We start from the raw sequence: 21,486 nt of genomic DNA on the forward strand, positions 1-21,486 counted from the left end.
GTATCAATGACCATGGAAAACTCTTAGTCTGACAAAACATATGCCACAAATCTTAGCTGTAAATGCATGTATATACATTAATTCATTCTTTGCACATGTAGTCTCTTGCACACAAGGCAGTCTTTCATTTATGTCATAAATGGTAGCATTATCTTTTTAAAAATATTGGTATCAAAGCTGCAAATGCCTGAAATGAAAGACTTTTTAAAGACTTTGATACTTTTCGAGTTCTTCAATTTTCTGTCTCTGCTATTTCAATTATCAGTAGTACATACAGAACAAAAAATACCCACTGTACTACTTTAAGTTAATCGAAAAGGAATAACTCCATCAAAAGAGACAGGTAAAATATTTCACACAGTCTAAAACAGTGGTTCAGGACCCAAAAGGGTGTCGCAGAAGTCTTTCCAGGAAAAAAGTGGCAGAAATTCTATAAACTGAACATAGGGTAAATTTATAAAAAAAAAAAATTCTAGGTTTTCCTATGATTACAAGTAAATTTCAGTATTTGTCTCAATGTTTCTACTCATTTGTCTCCTTTTCTTTGGATATTGCTTCTGGTTTTCCCAATATAACAAGGAAAGTCTTTAGGAAAATACTAAATTTTCTATGATATCAGAAAAATTGAGTAGAATAAGATGTATGCATGTGTTTTCTTCTGTAATGATGTTCTTTTAAACATGTTTATTTTGTCTTCTCTCTTTGCTCCATATGTTTTTTTCACTTAGGGTCCAAAATTTTTATTAAATAAATTTGAGTGGTTGAATATTTTTAAAAACCTTGGTTGTGACATCTCTTAAGGTGGTTTTGGTGGGCCCTGATGCCTGACCGGTTGAGAACCACTGATCTAAATTGCAATTAATTCTGGCAATATTTCAGTACCAATATGTTGCTCATGTTTTTAATGCAATTTAAACAATGTGCAGGATTTTTCCTTCAATTTTTGATGATTGTAAACAAGAAAACTGATAAAGCCGCAGTACCAAGGCAGGTATCCATATTGTTATTTACCAGTGTCATATCACGGTTTAAAATTCTGGTTTATCATAACAACTATACCTAAAACCATCACCAAAGTTGTTAAAGCTGTGAAGCTGAGCCAGTCAAAGGAGAAAAGAAACTACTCCCCCCTTTGTGTGTCATATTAAGACACATATGATAGAGTAGGATTTCAGTTTCCAGGATATGTACAGCATCTGTTATTCACTGACTTGACTGTTAAATTAATGGAGTTTGTTTCCTATAGCCTCGTAGGCATTGTCATGGCTTTATATCATTTATGTTATCAAAACAACACATAATAAAGCTGTCTGATATTGACAAGATAATATTTGCCACAAAATATTTCTGCAGGGCCACCAGCTAAACGGTTGTTACAAAACAGTCCACCTTGGTAAGTAATTACTAGACAATATATTTTAACAGGTGATTGTCCTTATCAACACGTATATTTCTCACAGGAAGGCTGTAACTCGACGTTTCGATTTTCACCAACACATCTATCGAATATTTGATTCAAATACAGCTTTTAGGAGGTGGTGATGTCTATTCACCTTCCCCCCTCCCCGACAAAGAGCACCGGTGTTCTGACACCAACGGCAGCGCCGCTTCAGACAGTCCAGATCCGGACTGTGCTCGTGCACTCACTGGGGATCCACTCCGTGTTTTTCCTCCCACCACATTTGGCCCAGCTGAGCTGACTTGTTTACTGGAGAGACTAGCAGAAAGGAGAGACGGAAAGAGGGGGAACCTGAGAGAGAGCAATCGCTAAACGGAACGGGAATCCAAGTTTTACACTTAACCCGTCTTTTTAAGTACAATTTGTTTGTTTACCTCGTTGTTTTTGTCTACTGGAGACGGGGTACTGACTTTCTGTACGCGTGTGTGCTCTTTTCTTTTATTTCTAACTCTACCGCCGACACTAAAACCTCGTTTGTTTTGGATTAGCTAGCTAACGTTAGCTGTTTTTCCCCGTCGGCTAACGTTAATCTGAGAAAAAGAAACGGGCGGCATGGTAGAGAGTTTTCTCACTTCAAAGCAGCGTGCGGGTCAAATAGAGCCGCTATCTTGTCGTATTTTCCTCACACATTGGATGGAAAATAAGTAGCGTTTGGCTCCCAAGTTTTCCTTCTTTATTTTCTCTCTCCTGTTCGTCGTTTTATGGGTGTTCATTCGTTTGCGGCGTGGTGGTCAGCGGGGGTGAAGGAGTTCAGAGGAAGGTCGTAGTAGAGAGAAAGCTGTGTCGCTGCACGTTTTTCCTGCACGTAGCTGCTCGGAGGAGTTTCCTGGGATGTGCTCCCATCTATCTTAAAAAGAGCGAGCTTCTGAGAAGATACACGCAAACTGTGGGATTTATAAAAACCTGTGGACTTCGAAGGACAGAGCGCAAATACTGCTTGACTCTTCCAAGCGATATCCATAATAACTTCAGTCTATGCCCGCTGCAAGAGGAGTCAGTTTTTGACACCTTTTATATGGAAAATACTTAACAGCAGTTATTTTGAATCGCCTCTTCCCTCACTGAAACAGTGCAGAAAAATGAGCCCGGGGCCAGTGGACCTCCATACTAGCCCCATCTGTGTGGGATATTAATAATAACACTGTTATTTCTGTCTTAAATCAGTGGAGTACCAAAATCAAACAGATGAACGTGGACTGTCGCCTTCACTTATGGAAAATGAAGATCTTTACTCGCACATGTGTCGCCAGAACCCAAGATCACATTATTTAGTGGTCTGCATTTTTTCCAGGGCTCACGTACATCACAAACTTGGCTGGGAGGATTCTCCTAATTTTTTACCAACTCCCCCCGAATCACGGGGGGCAACACTGAATCAGTTGGCCATCAGTTGAACCTTAAATTGGAAAAGTTTTCTTTAATATCTTTTTATATTCAAACGCCTTTTTTTAAAATAAACATTTCTTCCTGGAGATTGGAGTTTTTTACTGAAAAGCTTCAAGAGGAGAGCACAACTTACTCTCAACTCAAAATGAGACGGTGGACGATAAAGCTGCGAGCACAAATTGTGTTTTTTATCATCTGCACCTGCATTATCTGCCAGTGTGGACTGATAAACGGAGAAAGTAAGTACCCATTTTCTTCTTAAACTGTTGCTTTATGTTTGTCATGGCACATGTGACCCCCCACCCCATAGCTCCAGACACTTTATTTTTATTTAGCTTAATATTAACAAAATAGTTTGAACATGCTGAAATAGAACGTTTCCAATCATTTGTTTACAAATTACAGTTATGCACAAGAAATTTAAAGTGTATTGTAGAGGTATCATGAGAGGATGAACTAACTTTTATTTTAATATCCCCCAAAAAATCAATGACTTTTATAATTTGGGTTGTTATTTTTTTTTTAATGAGAAAATATGAACGACTTTTCTTTCCTGGTTGAGTGATATGGGTAATGTCGGAGCTCTCAAAATGAGCAGATAATTAAATACTTTATAATAAATTAAAATGATAATTACAGTCACGGGACCTTTTTCCTTCGTTCCCGCGCATGCGTGATATTTATACGTGGTCTAATTAAGGGTCTAGTAATCTCAATTGTCGCGTATGCGTGGCCGCGCTAATAATTGATATTTCTTCGTGACGTTTTCGTGTTATTTCTCCGCCCCCTCGCGCTGTCTCTTAAAGGTACATATTTTAGCGGCCTGTGTTGGATGAGCCAGCCTCAGGGCCAGATTAGTCGCTGTAACTGGACGAGTGTGGTCTGCTGCAGTGAGTCTAAACTGGGAGTAGCAGGATTGGCCCTGTGAGCGCAGCTAGGCCTCTCATGGCGACACACACACACACCGCAAACAATATTCACAGACGCGCGCGCACACGACGCTGCTGTGGCAGGAACGTAAACAAATTAACCGCCGACGCTAAGAAGTCTCTTTATAGGTGTTGGATTAGCCTACATTGCTCTTTAGCTCCAGATTGGGACAGTGCATGGGCGTCTTCCACGCTGGAGTATGTCTGTCCTGCGTGGTGTTATTTTTAATCATTGAAATTAACGTTTATAATAAGAGTAATAAAAAAAACAACGTAAAGCCTAATCCATAGAGTGAGACGAAGGGCTGAAGATAAACATCCCACTGTAAAACGCTCAATAATCTCGTATTTACAGTATGCAGTAATCTGTTCAAACGCAGTGTGTTTTCTCTTGCTGCTATTCAGACTGCTGTTGCATTCTAGTACTTATATTTTGAAGGGATTTCTTTCGTTGCGGACTGACTCCACATTCATACCCTGATAGATCTCCCCTGATAATTTTGATATTAATCCATTTGGACAGAATTGTATCATTATTGATTTTTTTCACCTGTACAAATCATATTCAAGTTGATCTTAATAAGATTATCCTTTCATTCACAATTTTATCTGGGAATTTGATAGTTGTGTAGAGCTAAATAAATAAGGACAGCTGACTTTGTTGCTTAAAATAGATCACCCACTTGACCATGTGACAATTATAAGTTACTATTACTGTGTTTTCTCAATGTGAATGAATGGTAGTCTCAATGGAACACATTCATTCTTGATCAAGAATGACTGGAATTACATATTTGGAATAAATACACATGTTGCTTGTTTGTTAGTGGTTCAACCTTTGGCCTATTTTTCCTGCTATTGTGATTTGCATAAAGTGCTTGTTAGACAAAGCCCAGGAAGTATTAAACCTAGCACTTTAGAGAAAAAAATAGCTTTTATATAAAAATTAACTACATGAAATCATCCAGAGTACTGTTTGACATTTCTTTTTGACAAATTTAAAAATATTTTGCATATTTAGATGTTGTGTGGTATTATATAAATGGCTCCCAATGGCCAGGTTCAAAGGAAATGTTCTCGCTACTTTACACAGGTCATGCATGCAGACAGAACAGAGGCCCATGAAAGGGGGTCTTATGAGACAGGGCTGTTGGTACCCCTCCTTCCTCCTCTTTTTTTTCTTCTTTCTCTCCCTCTGTCTCTCTCATAGGGAGTGGGGTACATGTCATTGGCTGTTTCTGGTTCCTGATTTACTCAATTCTCTTGGAAGTGACCATATTTGGCACTCCTGAGATGTTTACTCTTCAGAGTGAAGTTGGAGGGGGGCAACAACAGAAATACTTAAAGTATTTAATTCTGAATCAACATGCTGTTGTCTGGCATCTCAATGTAAGCCATTGGAAAGAGGAAGTAGTATTGATGCATAAACCATGCTGCAGCTGTGATATGCTGACTTTACTCTCGGGAATGTAGAATGTGATAAAGCTGCTCTTTTTGCAGGCTGTTGTTAGTTGATTTTGATTGGTCTGTTTGTCATAGTTATCAGCAAACCATTTTCTGAAGTAACCACTGAGCTGTCTCCCAGTCTTAACTCGCAAAAAAACAAGTTGTGCAACTGGGGGTCTTGCCCCCTTCTTGTTCCTCTCATGCTTGTAAGCACAGCTCTGTTGGAAAGAGTAGTGTGTATGTGTGTTCATATGATTTGTTCTATATGTTTTCCACTGTGGCACCTAGAGCACCATGCCTGAACTATCTCTTAATCAGATGGTTCGATTCAAATGACTCCATCTCTCTCCTTTATTTAGGAATAAAAGTCTAGCAGGTGTGTTTTTGAGTTTACTTGTTAAATTCAGGGGCAGACGTGTGTATTTGTTTGTAGTCCTCTTAGATACTCAGGCTCTCTTTAGTGAAGTGCACAGTGACATTTCCCAACAATGCTGTGCATGCTGTGGAATGTGTTTGAAGTGGCCCACCATGTAGGTGCCTGTAAGTGTGTGTATGTGTGTGTACATGTATTTCAGTATGCACCCCAGCCACCCTGTGCTCTCTGCAGGATCTCATCTCTCAGCTCGTGACCTGCCCACTTCCGGGCAATGTATGTTTTCTGTGTATCTGTGTGTGTGTGTGTCCGGAGGAGGTGGTCATGCATGAGAACAGTGTGTACTAAAGCAGCATGCCCAAAGCGAGCTGCCTTTTAGCTCTGGCCCTGTTTGCCCTGGGTGGCCTCCTTGACCAACCGCACACCCAGTTTATCAAATGTACTAATTGCTTGTTGTTTGGTGTTTTTTAATGGAATCAGCAAGCATTAAAGCATGTGTCCTAAATACAAAAACAAGCACTAACATTTCTCAGAGATTGAGATAACTAGGGATGCATGATGATGGATTTTTTGCTGGATTATCCAATATGCCATTGTTTACAAATTCATTTTTGCTGATACTGATATTGATACTGATATATGACCTAAAACTTCAGCTCTCTAAACACACTTTAAAGTTGTAATACATGCTAACAAACAAACTTCAGTCCTTAAAACACATGTAAAAGTTTAAGGAATGAGGAAGAACAAAGAAAAAGACTTATGCTGACCTTGTAAATATCTGTAGAAATGTTCATATCCAATAACATGCCTGTAATGTCTGCAACCCTGAAGATAACGTATTGAATCAGTTTTCTGTTGGATTGACTGACAAAAACTCTAAGGAATCCAGTGAAATCAGCAAATCCTGACACCAAATCAAATACCCATTGTGCTTGGAAAATCCATAGAGTTGTCAGTTATAACACATTTTTTTTCTTTTTATGGCCATTGAATGACATTTAACAATTATTTATGATACTCATCATTCGTAGTCTCTTGATGATGCCGCTGAGTCTGGGTTTCACAAATGAACACAACTTGATGTAGACAAAATCAAGATATTACTCATGTCATGTCACACATTGGGGCCACAATAATTCCCTGTGCTGTTTGTGATTCTGTTTCTCATTTACTTCAATAATGTTTTTTGTCTTTTTTTCTCATAACTGTTCATTTAAACGCCCTTTTACATTTGTCTACTGGGATACATACATAGTAGTGGGTTCCACAATGTATCTACACTGCTGATTGCAGATTGCTGTTGTAAGTTTCTGTAGTTTGTGTTCACGGTCTTCAGACAATGGGGGTCATGAACTGAGGCTCCGGCAGCTGCGCGTTTCATTTCGACTCCCATCCAGGAAGACGATATGTACTGCTAAAGGAAATAAACTGTTAGGGTGCCTTCCTAAATGCTTCCTCTTCTTTACTGATCTTTCCAAGTATCCCTTTCAACTTCTTGTATCTTGCAAGTACTTTTTTGAGTCTGTTTGCATTCACCTGGAAGTTTACTCTGACCTCACAATTCATAGCCTATAAGTAAATATATTGCTGTAGCTTGTTTGCTTGCATGATTAGCCTATGAAAAGTAGGTACAATTATTATTATTATTGATAATAAAGCCTAATAAAGTTTGGACATTTCCTCAACCTTTTCAGCAATCAGTTCTTATCCAAATGTTACCTTAAGCAAGGGTTTTCAAACTCAGCCTCTGACCCCTCAACAGCCTAAAAGACATCTTTACATATTAATTTACTGTAAGAAATGCTTGAAGCATAACACAAAAACTCTCCAGCACTGAGTAGACATACTAAATTTATAGTACAAAGGTGATGTCTGTGTGCATCTGGAATGAGCAGCAGACCTCTGCAAACTTGCATTTTAAGGATTTTTAAATACATTACCTTTCAGCATAAATTTCCTCTTATGACTATGGTTTTATTACAATTTGAACTCATTTCAAGTATATACTTTTGCAGTAATTGATAAAAAACAAAAACGATATCTTGCATTGCTACTGGCGGAAGGTCTGGACTGCAGGCAGGGCAATTCAGCACCTGGACTTCTACTGTGAGGCCATGCTGTTGTGATGGATGCGGTGTGTAGTATAATGTTATCTTGCTGAAATAAGACCTGAAAGAGATGTTCTTTGGGTGGGACCATACAGTATATTGCTCTTAAACTTCTATACACTTTTCAGCATTAATAGTGCTTTTCTAGATATGTAAGCTGTCCATGCCACTACTGCAACCCCATACCATCAGAGATGCAGGCTTTTGAAGGGAGTGCTGATAACAAGCTTGATGGTCCCTCTCCTCTTTAGTCTGCAGGACACTGTGTCTGTGATTTTTAAAAATGATTTTAAGATTTTGATTAATCTGACCACAGAACAGTTTTCCATTTTGCCTTAGTCCATTTTGAATTACCTTTGGCTCATTGGATCGTGGCTTTAACTTGCATTTGTGGATGGCACAACAAACTGTGTTGACTGACAATGATTTCTGGAAGTGTTCCTGAGCTCATGCAGTGATTTCAAGTACAGAATCATGTCTGTTTTTAATGCAATGCCACCCAAGCCCGAAGATCACAATTATCCAGTACTGACCTTTGGCCTTGTCCACTGTGCACAGAGACTTCTCTGGATTCTCTGAGGCCTGTTTGGTTTTTAAAAAGTTTTCTGTAAACACGGTACCATTTCAAGAAGTGCTCATGTAAGCATGAAACCATCCAAAATGACTGAAAATGCTATAGCATATTTGCCAGGCATGTAAGTGGTGCTGTAAAGTGGTCAGGGAAATGCACCAGAAACAGCAAAGAAGATTATGGAGCTAGTGCACACAAAACTTTCTCATGGTCACCCTTCTGTTTGCACGCCACATTGGATCTAATAGCATGTGGTGTATGATGTTCTCCATGACCATTTGTTGCTCATGGTAATGTAGGAGCAGAGGACACAAACACAGTCATGTAATCTGCCATGTTGTTGCTAGCCAGATTGGCGCATGCGGATTAAGCAGGCTATGATCTAATCCTTTCAGGAAAAATGCACTTTGTCATATACAGGGAGGTGAAATGGTTGACATATACAGATTTGTTCCCTCTGGGACTCTGTTTCAAAAAGTAGCGTTTTCGGGCTCCCAAACGTCGGTTCCGTGGGATGAAATGCCAATCAGGATAAGGTACTTAAACTCGTCCCCGTGTGGATGTCCCCTGAATCTTATGTTGATGTTAGGTACTGTAGATGGTGGGGTATTCTCTGCTTTATGATGTCTTTTTTTCCATTAGATTTCTGTTTTTAAGGTTTTTCCGAATACTTAACAACTCAAGTTGTTAGTGCCCATGACTATGTTTACTTCACTGCTTTACTGAAGCATACATTCTAAATGTTATAACAGAATGATTGAAGCAATTCGTGCATTTAAATCGCCCACCTCCCAAGCTTAACATATAATGTATTGTCAGTTTCTTTTTCCCATAATTTGGAGCTATTTGAACCGGTCTATTCACTGTAGTCTCAATCCAGTCTAAACAGGATGACTTGTCACAATTTCAAATTAGCAAGTCTAAGAACTCTACTCTATGTCAGGCTGAATGTGTGCATCGGTTTTTACAGTTCTGTGATGAACAAGGCTTGGTTTTCAATGCTGTGCCAAGTCTTTGCCTTGCTCTCTGACTCCCATTCCTAGATAGAGAACTGTTTAAGTAAACGTCTGCTCACTGCACAGAAATGTGGCCGAGTTGGGAGGGGATAGATGGGGTACAGGGATCACACACACACAGACTCCCAAACATACACAAAGACAAACACACAGAGAGCGCTGTTACGCCATGCTGCAACAATCTGATTTGATAGTCCTTGTTGCTGTTTGGATCTGCCCTATTTTAACATTTGGTGACTTCACACAGGAAAATCCAAGCTGAGCTTTCTCTGTAATGCATGGATCAGCGAAAGGATCTTTTCTGGAGCCTGTTGCAGGCATGAGGAGACACTAAAGCTGAGGCCAAGTGCATGTCTGAATTGAAGGTAGTTTAAAATGTATCTTTTTGTCATTATTTAAGAGTTCCACTTTCAGCAACTTGACATTCTTGATAATCCAAATCAAGCCTTTCTTTGGCTGCGTTATGTGCTATAACCTATATACAAAAGGACTGCCCACAGTTATTTTTTACCCTTTCATAGTAGAAGAGTGTTAGAAAATAGCGGAAATATCTTTGGCAGAAGTGACGTAAAGTGTGTGGCTTGATTGCCGGTATCTTAAACAGCACAAGATATATAAATGTTTTTTCTCTCATTTAGGCATTTCAGCAGACTGCAGACTTCTTACATAAGCAGAAAACTTTTTTAACGGTGTTTCCAGATGGATCAACGTAAGTGTGAGAGAGGAGAGCTTAAGTGGTTTATGTCACATCATGGGAATCTGTATCCGAGCTCTTGCGGTAACAGACCATGCCATAATTTAAAGGTCACACTTTGAGCAGTTAACGTGCCCATCTCTGCCGGACACTGATCCTCTCTCTTTAGAGTGGCCTTTCTGTTTTAACCCCACTCTTTAACCAAAGCTTCTGGGAGAGTCAGTCTGTTGTACAAGGAAATGTGAAAAAACAGCTTCATGTTTGCAATGTGACAGAGATAGGATTCAGTAAATCTGAGAAGCTCAGCATGATGTGAGATGAATCGTCTGATTAGAAACCTTATAAATAAGGAGATCTTCAACTTTTGTCTGGGATTAAGTGTATTCTTTTCAAGTCGCAGTATCAAATGAAGGCATTTCATTTTCAGTACATTTATATTTGATTTTATTTCACAAATTTGATTCATTGAGAAAAGTGAAGTTTTGTTGCCTTAACAATTAAGCAGATAGTCTCAGCGTGCTTAGTTGTTTGCATTGCTATGCAAGTGCATGACTTCTTGCAAATGACACCCTCTCTGTATCTCTATCATGTGTCCAAGTGTGTAAGTGCAGTAGGATGTGTGTGTGTTATGAGTTTGTAGGGTTTGAGTGGCTGTGTAACTGAGCCTGATGGGTTAAATTTATTTTGAGGACTGTCATATGACTGAGAAGTGGCCATTTGACATATTGCCAGGTCAGTCTCCAAGCAGTTAATTACACACACACACACCCCCACACCCACACCCCCCCACCACACACACAGGATCATAGCATTTATTAGTGCAGGGTTTCCACTACATGTAATTGATTGTGGCACACCAACACGCCAAAATAGGAGCCGCCATGCCTTCAGAATTATGATCTTGTTTTTTTTCAGATGTTAAAAATGTAAATTATATTGTATGAATGGATCCATAAAAACATATAGTCTATACTTGCGCACATTTACTTACCATAATAAGTAAAATGGTAATCATGAAATGTGACACTGCTCTGCAAGCAACTTAATTTTGAAAAACGAACACCGATGTTTCAACTTCCGGTCTGTCGTCACACACCGACGGCTGATAAACTTTACTTTCGCTTAGTTTAGCACTTCCCTGATTATAATCCGATGATTACCAGCAAATGTAAGTAGATATATTCATCATCAACCATGTCTCATGATGTAGGTGAGACACTAGCGATCTAAAAATAGCTTTTTGTTGTAAAAACTCCGGGTTTAGGCAAAGCCTTCCCCTAAAGTTTCAAAAAATCCTGGAGGAAACCCTGTAGTGTTATTGAAGGAAGGAATGGGTGGATTAAAGACTCAAATTATTGGAATGTCAGCTGCAGATGATGAATATGATGTGGAAATTAATCATGGATATTGTCTGTATATTTCAAATTGATATCCACGCTGTGATTGTCAGATAAGGCAGCTGCTATTAGTAATCAATCAATGCAAGTTGAATCAGTCAAATGTATTGAAAGAGTTGTGCACTACGAAAGAAGATGCAGACTTCAACTTAAAGCAGCCAGCTTCAAATGCACCTGTATATGCTATACACCTAATGGTCATTGCTAGTGCTAGTGCTTCTTTTAATTCCAGGTTGTATGTCGCCCTTTTTATGCGGGCGGTTCCTTTCCTCTCTCATTCACTCATTCTCCCTCCCTCTCTACATTATGTTCAGGGGTAAGAGGGTTCACTCTTATCCACTGATTTGTTTTTCTTTCACACTGCAGATGCACACACAGCCTGCAGACCTGTCTTCTACACACACACACACACACACACACACCCACACACACACACACACTTGCTAATCCTGCTCTGCTCTCTATGCCTTGGGAAAGCCTTCTCTTTCAAATCTCTTAAAGGTGTGAACTCCATCTATTTGACACCTCTCTCTCCTCCTTTTTTTGTCTGCTCCTCTCTTATTTGTCCCACTCACTCCAGCTGGGCTTAAGTGATGCTTAACACATGTACACCGGCATGATGTGAACAACAGCAGCCGGCCACACTGACGTGTCTGGCTATGCTGTGTTTGTCACGTCGGGTCTGTTTTTCCTTTTTATGAGCACTTGTGCTATATGTGAAATCTAATGATGTATTTATCTGGTGGTGTTGGGGGGGGGGGGGGGGGCTGTTTCTGTCCTGATGAACTAGCTTTAGACAGGTTACTATGGTGACAGCACTAGCTGTGCTGGCAGTAAGCTAGAGTGCGCTCCTCACCTTCCCTGTATAAATACATGTCTGGCCCATCTGCATTGAGATCACAATAAAACCATACGTTATATATGTTTGAAAATTGGTTGATTACTTTTCCAGTTGCCATAATAAAGATAATGAGACAGTTGGGGATTTTAGTTTCACCTGTGGAGAGCTCTTTATTTGTTTTATACTCTTAACATTTTATAAAAACTGGTGTCAGTGCACTTAATTTTGACTTATCTTACCCCAGTCAGCAATAAGAGAGAATAAATAAGCTGTCCTCTACAGCTTGGGTCTGTTTTAGACACACAATTTACACCTTTGTCATTGAACAGTTATGTTACTAATGATAACACAAAAGATTTTTTTTTTTTTTTTTTTTAAACATGAGTATGAAACAGTGGCATTTTTTAATCTGAAACAGCCTATTTGGTGTCCCAGATAGTGATGTCATATTACAGTACAACATCACAAAAGAAATGGAATAGTGGAAGAAAGTAAAAAAACTGAATTTTATCCAGAATTTTTCCTGACAGCTCATGTTAAATGCATACAACTTCTACATTAAGTCGGGTAATCAGTCTGGAGTTTCATAACTCAGACCAGCCCACTTCAGCTCACAACCTTTCACCAAAGTAGCAAAGAATAAAACAAATAAAAATCAAAATTTTTATTTCATAGTTTGGACTGTTTCATTATTATACCACTCAATTTCTAAGTACAGGTTTTATAGTTGTATTAATCTTTTGTTGTTTTAAAAGTCTTCCCTTCACAAAAACCTTTTTTCCCCCAATCTTTTATTAGTCAAGTAGTAGTAATTTTATTTACATATGTCTTTTTTTTTATTAACATTGACATCCTACTTTTCCATTCTCATGGCTTGTTCTTATTAGTGGTGATGACTCTTCTTTCATCACCTGCAGAGGTGATTTTTAACTCTTAGTTCTTGTAACACAGCTACTATTTGCTTAGAGTTCATTTGTGTTGTCTACTTATACGTTGTTGTATAGGCCACAAAATCATACAGTTCATTGATTTGATTCATAAACTTGGACAGTGGTTGGCACAGTTTATGCGTGTTATGTGTTGAACACCTGGTTCTGCTAATTTACCTGTGTCATCTGTGTAACCTGGCACATTTACATCAAAAATAACTTTGCATAAGTGTCTAGCACTCTGTTTTTTAGTCTCACCTTTTTTTTTGTCAAATCTGATTTAGTTATTGTCCATCTTTCTCTCTTGATTATCATTATGACTGTCTTGGGTCAGAGGGATTAACCACTGACATAGTAAATGTGGAACCAAAGTAACGGTTTTGTTTCCTGTCAGGCAGACATGGACAGTCCACTCCACTCGACCAACTGATGTTTATACAGCAGCCAGCACAAGTTTGAGTTCTTTGCCCATAATGAATCTGTTTCATCCATCTCACTAACTTTTATGATCCCATGTATTTTCTTCTCCACACTATTGATCAGGCAAATATTTCCATCACTTGGCTTTGATTTAAAGGCAGAAATATAGTTGGAGTCAAATTGTTGCCATCTTGGCACGGTCTTAAAATTTACTGGAGTGCATGTGGAAAATGTCTATAAACACTCTGGCTTGAGTAATCTGTTACCATGCTGTATTACAGGTTTTACAGTGCCGTTGTTTAGCCCCTGTTTTACCTCTGTAACTACATCTCATAGGTTGTTTGCAATCACTTCATCCAGGATGCCCGTTGGGGGGTCAGATAGTGTGGGACAGTCATAAGGAATGAATTAAAGCCTCTATGCTGCATTCATCATTAGAGCATTTCCATATACATTGAGTACGATTTGCACACTTTACTAAACAGTGATTTTTACCACAGGTGAAATGATTTACCTAGTGTGGAGGTGATCAAAATCACTAATTGCTTAGTTCTGCAGGACTTAGCATCTAGTGTCACGTAGCCAGATGGAGGGAAACAAGATTCCTGAGCAGTCTTGTACTGAGCTAAGAGGTTAGTTGAGCCCCTTTAACAAATAAAAAGTCCTAATTTTGTTACAAACATGCTTTTAATTGAAATGATGAGAAACAACAGAGCGACATAGAGATGATGAGCTGTTCAGGAACAAGTGTGTGCTATGAAATAGCTTTATGTTAGCCACTGTAGCTAGCTGGCTTTAGTTTGAGTGCCAGTTTCCTTTCTTCCATCCTTTGTTGTTTATTTAATCCATATTTTAAAAAGCCAAACTGGCACCAAACGAAGAGCCGCGTGGGAGCCAAAAAGCCAGCTACTACTGAGTTGAGGAAAATGATCTTGTGATCTCAAAAGATACAAATTTTCCATCACAATGAGAGTGGCTGGAAGCCTGAATTATTGCCTTAATATAAAACTACTTTTGGGACACAAAAGTAGCTCACACTATGCACTCTTGGCATAGTATAAACAGCTCAAAACATGTCCTTTTTGGTAGTGTTTCTCTATGCTGAAATCACTACTTGCCCCCAAGGGGTGTTTTCAGCTGCAGCATGATGTCAACAGCAAAGAACCTATACTGGCACAGTTGCAGAATGTTAGGCACACCTTTATAACTCGGTGTGTTTTACATTGCTGACAAAGAAAAGCAGGGGCATAGAAGTCCTGTCTTGAACAAGCATTGCAAAAGGTGCTAATAGTTCACCTATCTGTTTTGAATTTTATGGGCTGTATCCTACACTCATGGAAATCCTTCACAAAAGCATTGATGCCCCCCAAAGGCTTTCTCTCCAGGATGCAGAATCTGCAACAACATACCAAAAAAAGCATCCACTCTATTTTTGTGTGTACCGTATAGAGCTGAACGAGCATGGTTTGAGTTTTAAAATTTAAATATTTTAGTACAATTCTGTCTCTGTCTTAAGCCTCCACAATATGACAATATTGTTCAGCGGTGCAATACGGATATGAAGTGCGTTTAATCAACTGTTAGCTTTCCCCATAGCTGTTTGCAACATGTTCCTCCTGAATTCAAAATAAATCCAAAAGGCGTCGTTTTTCACCTCTAATTTGGCACAAATTAATCTGAGGGAATCTTGTTGCTAGACGATTTTTGATTGCCTGCATCATGATAGTATGAGAGTGGGTCCATCAATATGAAGGCCTTCATTCAAAAGGTGAAGTTTACTGAAAGTCAGTTTAAATATGTACTGTATGAATGTACTGTAACTCAGATACCATAGGAAGGTTCTGTGTGGTGAAATGCCTCACCTCATATGAACATTTGCTCTAATAAATTATCTTTTACTATCTTATCTAACTCTTGCAAATCTGCCCACATCCTTGCATTTTTTATACTTCTGATCATGTCTAGTCAGCATCCTTGCACCCTTTGCACATCTTGCAGCTGTACAATCAGTGCACATAGACTTACTAAACAAAGGTGATTCTGAATCAAGGGCAGCAACTCTGTAACTTTTGGGCATAGCTCTTTCAATGCACCCAGAATCTCATTTGATCAATAGATTTATTGGCAGTGATTTTAAAGGGACTGTCATACAAAGAAATAACCAGGTTTGAAATTATTAGCCAAAGCCCTACAGCGGGTCATCAAGGATTTTTCCTAGACAAGAAAATTGCAGAAATTACCAAACTGCATGGCGGATTTAAGCTCATATGAATGAGTTGCATGTCTGAACATAACAAACAGGTATATTATTTATAAGTGAACTTGGCACAGAACAGCTTGTACCAACTGCTGAAGTGGCTCTTTATTACACTAAAGGAGGATCCATAGTACATTGTCAACAATCCCATCATGTGTTTAACTGATTTGAGCAGTGCAGAGAATAAGTTGTTATAATTTCAGATTGGAAAGTATGGACTTGAAATGCAGCATTTGTGTATTTTGAAATGTACCATCAAGTCAAAGCGGTGATAAAAAAAATCTATCCTCCTCTGTGTGTGTGTAGTCGATTGTGTGAGTGAGTGGAGAATCAACACAGCATTTAGAATAGGGACGTAAGTAACTGTTATGGCAAAACATTAAGCTTTGAGGCACCCAGGTCAGACCTTTTTGTTTTAAAATGTCATCAGAAATTTGTTGACAGAAGTGTGTTTATGTGTGTGTTGGTGCATGATGTGCCTGTTGCTGCTGCAACAATATTTAACTAGTCATTAGGTGTTATATAGTTGAGAAGGGGAAGAAATCAGACACTTGAAGACAGCTGGAATGAAAGGAGAAAAAACAGATGGGGCTCATGCCAAGACAGAGTGAAAAAGGGACACAGGTATCAAGAGCTTGCAGCCACAGTTTATGAGCCCGCTTCAAGTATTCCTAATTCACTTACAGTTAAAGGGGGCACATATTGAATCAGGCCTTGCCGTTAAATGACAGCATAATGAATGGAAGTCATTTTACAATACCGCCGCGGCCGCAGCCCATCCACTCCAGGGACCCGTGTGTCAGAAGCTGAGGTAACAGCCAGTGATTTGTTGGCCAGGGGGCCCTTTTTGAACGTTACCATGACGTCAGTGTTCCTCCCAAGCCATACCTAGCATGCTCCTGGATATTCTGTATGGAAAAACCAACAGAGAAGGGCAGTAGCTGATGATCTTCAGGAATCTGGAAAGGGGTTTTGGTGAGAAAACAGACAAACACGACACGGGGGGGGGTGCTTGTCAATATCTAAAACACTCAGGATAATGTTGAGATAATATTCTGTGTAATGAATACTGATCTCTTCAGAGATCTCAAACACATTCGCCTGTCCTTCCTGTTGTGTTTGATGCAGTGATGTAGCTTATTATCTGTTCAATTTGCAAATAGAGGTCAGCATTACACATTTTTTGATTGGCTTTGGGGCAACACCAACCCAATAATAATGTAAAATTGCTCTTTCTTTAGATTTGTGCTTCTCCTGGTAATTTACAAAGGAATGGGTGCCGAAGAGACAAAAAATAATTTCAGTTGGACTTTAAAAGGAAGAAGGCGCTTAAGTTGTGTGTGCAAGCTTAAGCAGTGGAAAAGGTAGAGGGAGGGAGAGATATGGAAAGAAGGAAACAGAGAGACAGGATGTGTGTCTGCATGTGTGTGTGTTTGTGTGTGTGTGTGAGGTTTTCCTGCAGCAGCCAGTGAGAGCTGGTGGTCTAACAGCACAGACAAACGGGCCATTAAACTGACCTGGCCCCTCTGCTCTCCATCCCTCCAGCCTTCCCTCTGCTTCTCCCTCTTTTCTGTTTTGGTTTGTCAGCTCACGCAACATCACCCCTCCTTTCTCTCACCTCTCTTTCTCTCAAGTTGCTCCTGTTTGTTTTGATCTTTCTTATCTCACTTTCCTGCTTGTTATGTAGCATCCTTCCTCTTATGTATACTCTACAGCCTATATAGATACATGAAGACATTCATTTAGTTTTTGAGCACAAGCATCTCTGCTTGCAGGGCATTTCTGCCTGGCACACCTCTGCTAGTGCCATCAGGCCAGCTGCAAGGTCATCAGCTGGAAGCCACCCATCTCAGATGTTTTGCCCCTTTAAGCTCAGAACATCTCCGGGTGGTGGGGCAGCGATAGGGACGTCTCCTGTTACACACAAAACAAATGGAGTTGCGTTTACAGCAGTTACAGTCTCCCCTCTTTTTTTTCTCCATATGAGCAACACATTTTGGATCCAGCTGTAGCTGGAGTTGGCAGCCTTGCAGCAATCCAGTGAAATCAATAGGATTTACCATGCTTTGGATGAGCTCACTTGTCCATTCACTACACAGGGAATACCTCCACTAAACCTCTAAACTGACTTAGCTACAGGTTACTGAGAGTCATAATAAATTGTGAGCAGTGAACTCCAGCCTCTTTGGATGACTTAAACAGCCCTGATTTTTCAGCCTTAGTCTAAAACTGAATGACTACAGTGCAAACTTAAGTAATGACAGAGGAGTATCCCCACTTTTAACACTGAGGAAGAAGACTGACAGATTTGTAGGAAGAAAGAGAGTAATACAGAATGGAAGAAGCCAGAGCCATCAGGCAGGCGTAGCTGTTCCATCTTGTGTGTAGATCTCTGGTTTTGTGGGACGAAGCACTGGGGCCAGGCCCTGCAGCTGCTGCAGTGTGGCTGCAGTTCAAGCAGGGGAACCGAACTCCGGCTGCCTCCCTCTTAGGCCGAGGCTCACCACACCAAGACGCCGCGCTGTGCTGCGCTCACTAACGTGGGAAGATGAAAAGGAACATCAGATGTTTTTTGTATTAGTCATTCTCCGTGTGAGTGTGGCAGCCTGTGTGTGCGTCTGTCTTGTCTTCTGCACAGTCCAGCCTTCAGTTGATTACCTGCTCCTGTTTCATAGCCTCCTGTCTGTTCCCAAATGCTTCGACTATGTCAGGAATGCTGCCCCCCCAGCAAGCTTTTTATTTGTGTGGAGTGTGCCACCTGGTTTGGCTGTTAGTAAGGTGGGGTTTGAATTTTTCAGATTTGTTTTTTATTTTTCTTTCTTTTTTATTTATTTATTTATTTATTTATTTATGCTGGTGTATTACCAGCTGTTCAATTATTTTCCCAGTTAAGGAGCATGTTGCTTGCAAATGGTCATAGAAATAAGAGGAAGGATAGATCTGGAATATTACAGGTATATTTTAAAACTACGTTTCCATTGAAGTAGGACAGCAGATATACCAAGTTTATTATAAAATATGCAGTTAAAATTCTCTAATTTTTTAAAGTAAAATGTTCTCAATAAAGCAAAGGAAAAACTTCAGATAGAAAACCAGTTATACTGTTATGTCCTGTAAAAATGGGCTGATGTTCTTTTGCTTTTTCTTTATTTTTCTTTTTTTGTAGCTAAGTATGGAGAAAGTAAACTTGATCACAGTTTCAATAAGATATTAAAACAGGCAAGCAGTCAACAGAGTTTCAAGATATAATGTATTGAAATTGTCTTTGAATTTATTTCAAAGTAAGATCTCTTGTTTAAAGTAAAAGTCAAATGATTAAATTTAGGTGTTTCAATCAGACCCATTGCCATAGGTGTATAAAATCAAACAGCTAGACATCCAGTCTACATTTTCACACATTTCTGATATAAAATGGGTCAAGCTCAGTGACTTCAAGCGTGGTACTGTGATGGATGCTACCTTTGCAATAAGGTCTGTGAAATTTCATCCTTTCTGGATATTCCAGTCAGTTGAAACTGATAATATAGGGTGGAAGCGTTTAGGAACAACAGCATCTCAACCACGAAGAAGAAGACCACATAAAATCACACACATGTTGCTTAAAGTTGCCAGTGCTCTGTTGATTCCATAGCTTAAGAGTCCTAAACTTCGACTGGCATTAATGTAAGCATAAGAAACTTTGGGGTGGGAGCGTCATGGAATAGGTTTCTGTGGCAGCTGCATGCAAGTCTCACATCACCAGGTCTAATGTCAAGTGTTGAATGAAGTGACGTAAAGCACAGCAACACTGTATTGTGGAGCACTGAAAATGTGTGATGTGGAGTGATGAATCATGCTTCTCTGTGTTGTTGTCAGGTGGTTGAGCCTGGGTTTAGTAACCTTGCAAAGCAGATGGATACGCCCGTTTCCTTGTTTCTCACTGGTGAATCCATCTTGCAAAGCTTCTAACCGTCTAAACCGTTTGGGCCTGGTTAGAAAGTGACTGGACCAATCAGTGCCAAGGGACAGTACTTTCGAGCTCAGCGGAGTCGGGACGTATGCAAGCAGCGACAAGAGACAGGTGCAATTATGGTGAAAGACAATAGCGTAGATGCGGCTAAAGCGCCAGTTTTAACATTACTTGATGACATTTCTTTGTTAAAAGAAGAACAAAGAACAACAGCGAGTTGTTTTCTTTTCAAAAACGACAAAAGTCATGTACTGACATGTCTACAGTCGCCATGGTTCACGTTGTGCAGTTCTATATGGAGTTTATTCCTCGGTAACTTCACATGCGCACCTTGGTAGCGGTGACGATGTCACGTGTTTTGTTGCTCTGATTGGCCTGTAAAGATGTGACAGACAGAACGTTCATTCAGCCACCCTCTGAGTTTTTTTTTTTTCCCAAAGGCTCTGCCCTTTCCCAAACGCTGTATATCGAAGGTTTTCCAGATATTCAATCTGTCCTTAGCTCAGGCCATCGTCCCACCCTGCCTTAAGTCCTCAACCATCATCCCTGTCCCATAAAAGATCCCCATCAGCAGCCTAAACGACTTCCGACTTCCAATTGCTCTCATTCCAGTCATAGTGAAGTGCTTCGAGAAACTGATCAGAAGCCACATCATCCAAAGACTTCCACCTACATTTGACCCTCATCAGTTTGCATACAGGGAAAACAGATCAACAGAGGATGCCATAGCCATAGCCATAGCCTTCTACACCACCCTGACCCACTTAGAAAAAATAAACAGTTATGCCAGGCTTCTATACATTGACTTTAGCTCGGCATTTAATACATCATCCCTAGCAGACTGGTATTGAAACTAAACAATCTCGGCCCTCCACAGTCCACCTGCCTCTGGATTAAAGACTTCCTCAGCAACCGACCGCAGATGCCCCGTCCACACGTAAACAAATTCAGGTGTATACGCAAAAGTTTTTTGTCAGATCAGCATTTCATCCACACGGAAATGGCGTTTCAGGTGACTATAAACAATACTTTTTGAAAACGGGTCACAGAGTGCATAAATCCGTAAACGGCTACTGTTTCGTCTCCTTGTGGATGGCTATCTGGATCTTTCTTGAAACGATTACGTCAAACAGCTTATCTCTCTTAAGGCGCCTGCATGGGTCAGATCAAAACATTAATGGCAGACTACAGGGTTGTGTTCGTGCTACAGAAGCTACTGAGCTTGTTATGGCTTTTACAGCAAAATCTAATGCTCCTTTACCACCACCGCGAAACGCATAAATATAAACCATATATTTCTAAATCCAACGCGGAGAACAACCAGAATGGCAACTAAAAGAAAGTTTGTGTCAGTTTTCTGTGATCTTCACAGCACAAATTCCCACAGAAACACTCCAAAATCTTGTGGAAAATCTTCCAAGAAGAATGGAGGCTGTCATAGCAGCAAAAGGGGGTCCAACTCAGTATTAAAATACATGTATTTGAATCCAGTGTTATTACTGTCCCTGTTGATGTAATGGTCAGGTGTCTGAAAACGTTTGTCCATGTAGTTTAAGTCATGTTTCAGTATCAGACTACACGTGTCTGCACAGCAGATATGTGGCGTTGGGGTTGGGGGATAGCTTCCCATCAGGTACCCCGTCACTCTCAGAAGATATCCAACAGCGTCATGGACACACATTCTGTTTCTAGTGCCCACTTTTTTCCC

At 39.9% G+C, this 21,486-nt stretch overlaps 1 protein-coding gene across 1 annotated transcript in view; it reads left to right on the top strand.

Moving 5' to 3' along the window:
- The first annotated feature begins 1,727 nt into the window (after positions 1-1,727).
- LOC121512148 (insulin receptor-like) overlaps positions 1,728-21,486 on the top strand; it is a 109,892-nt gene continuing 90,133 nt past the window's right edge. The window contains exon 1 of the mRNA XM_041791243.1: positions 1,728-3,084. Coding sequence (XP_041647177.1) covers positions 2,991-3,084 — 94 coding nt within the window. The 5' untranslated portion in view covers positions 1,728-2,990. The remainder of the gene's footprint in view (positions 3,085-21,486) is intronic.

The sequence above is a fragment of the Cheilinus undulatus genome, linkage group 7 (genome assembly GCF_018320785.1).
Source record: "Cheilinus undulatus linkage group 7, ASM1832078v1, whole genome shotgun sequence".
Classification (NCBI taxonomy): domain Eukaryota; kingdom Metazoa; phylum Chordata; class Actinopteri; order Labriformes; family Labridae; genus Cheilinus; species Cheilinus undulatus.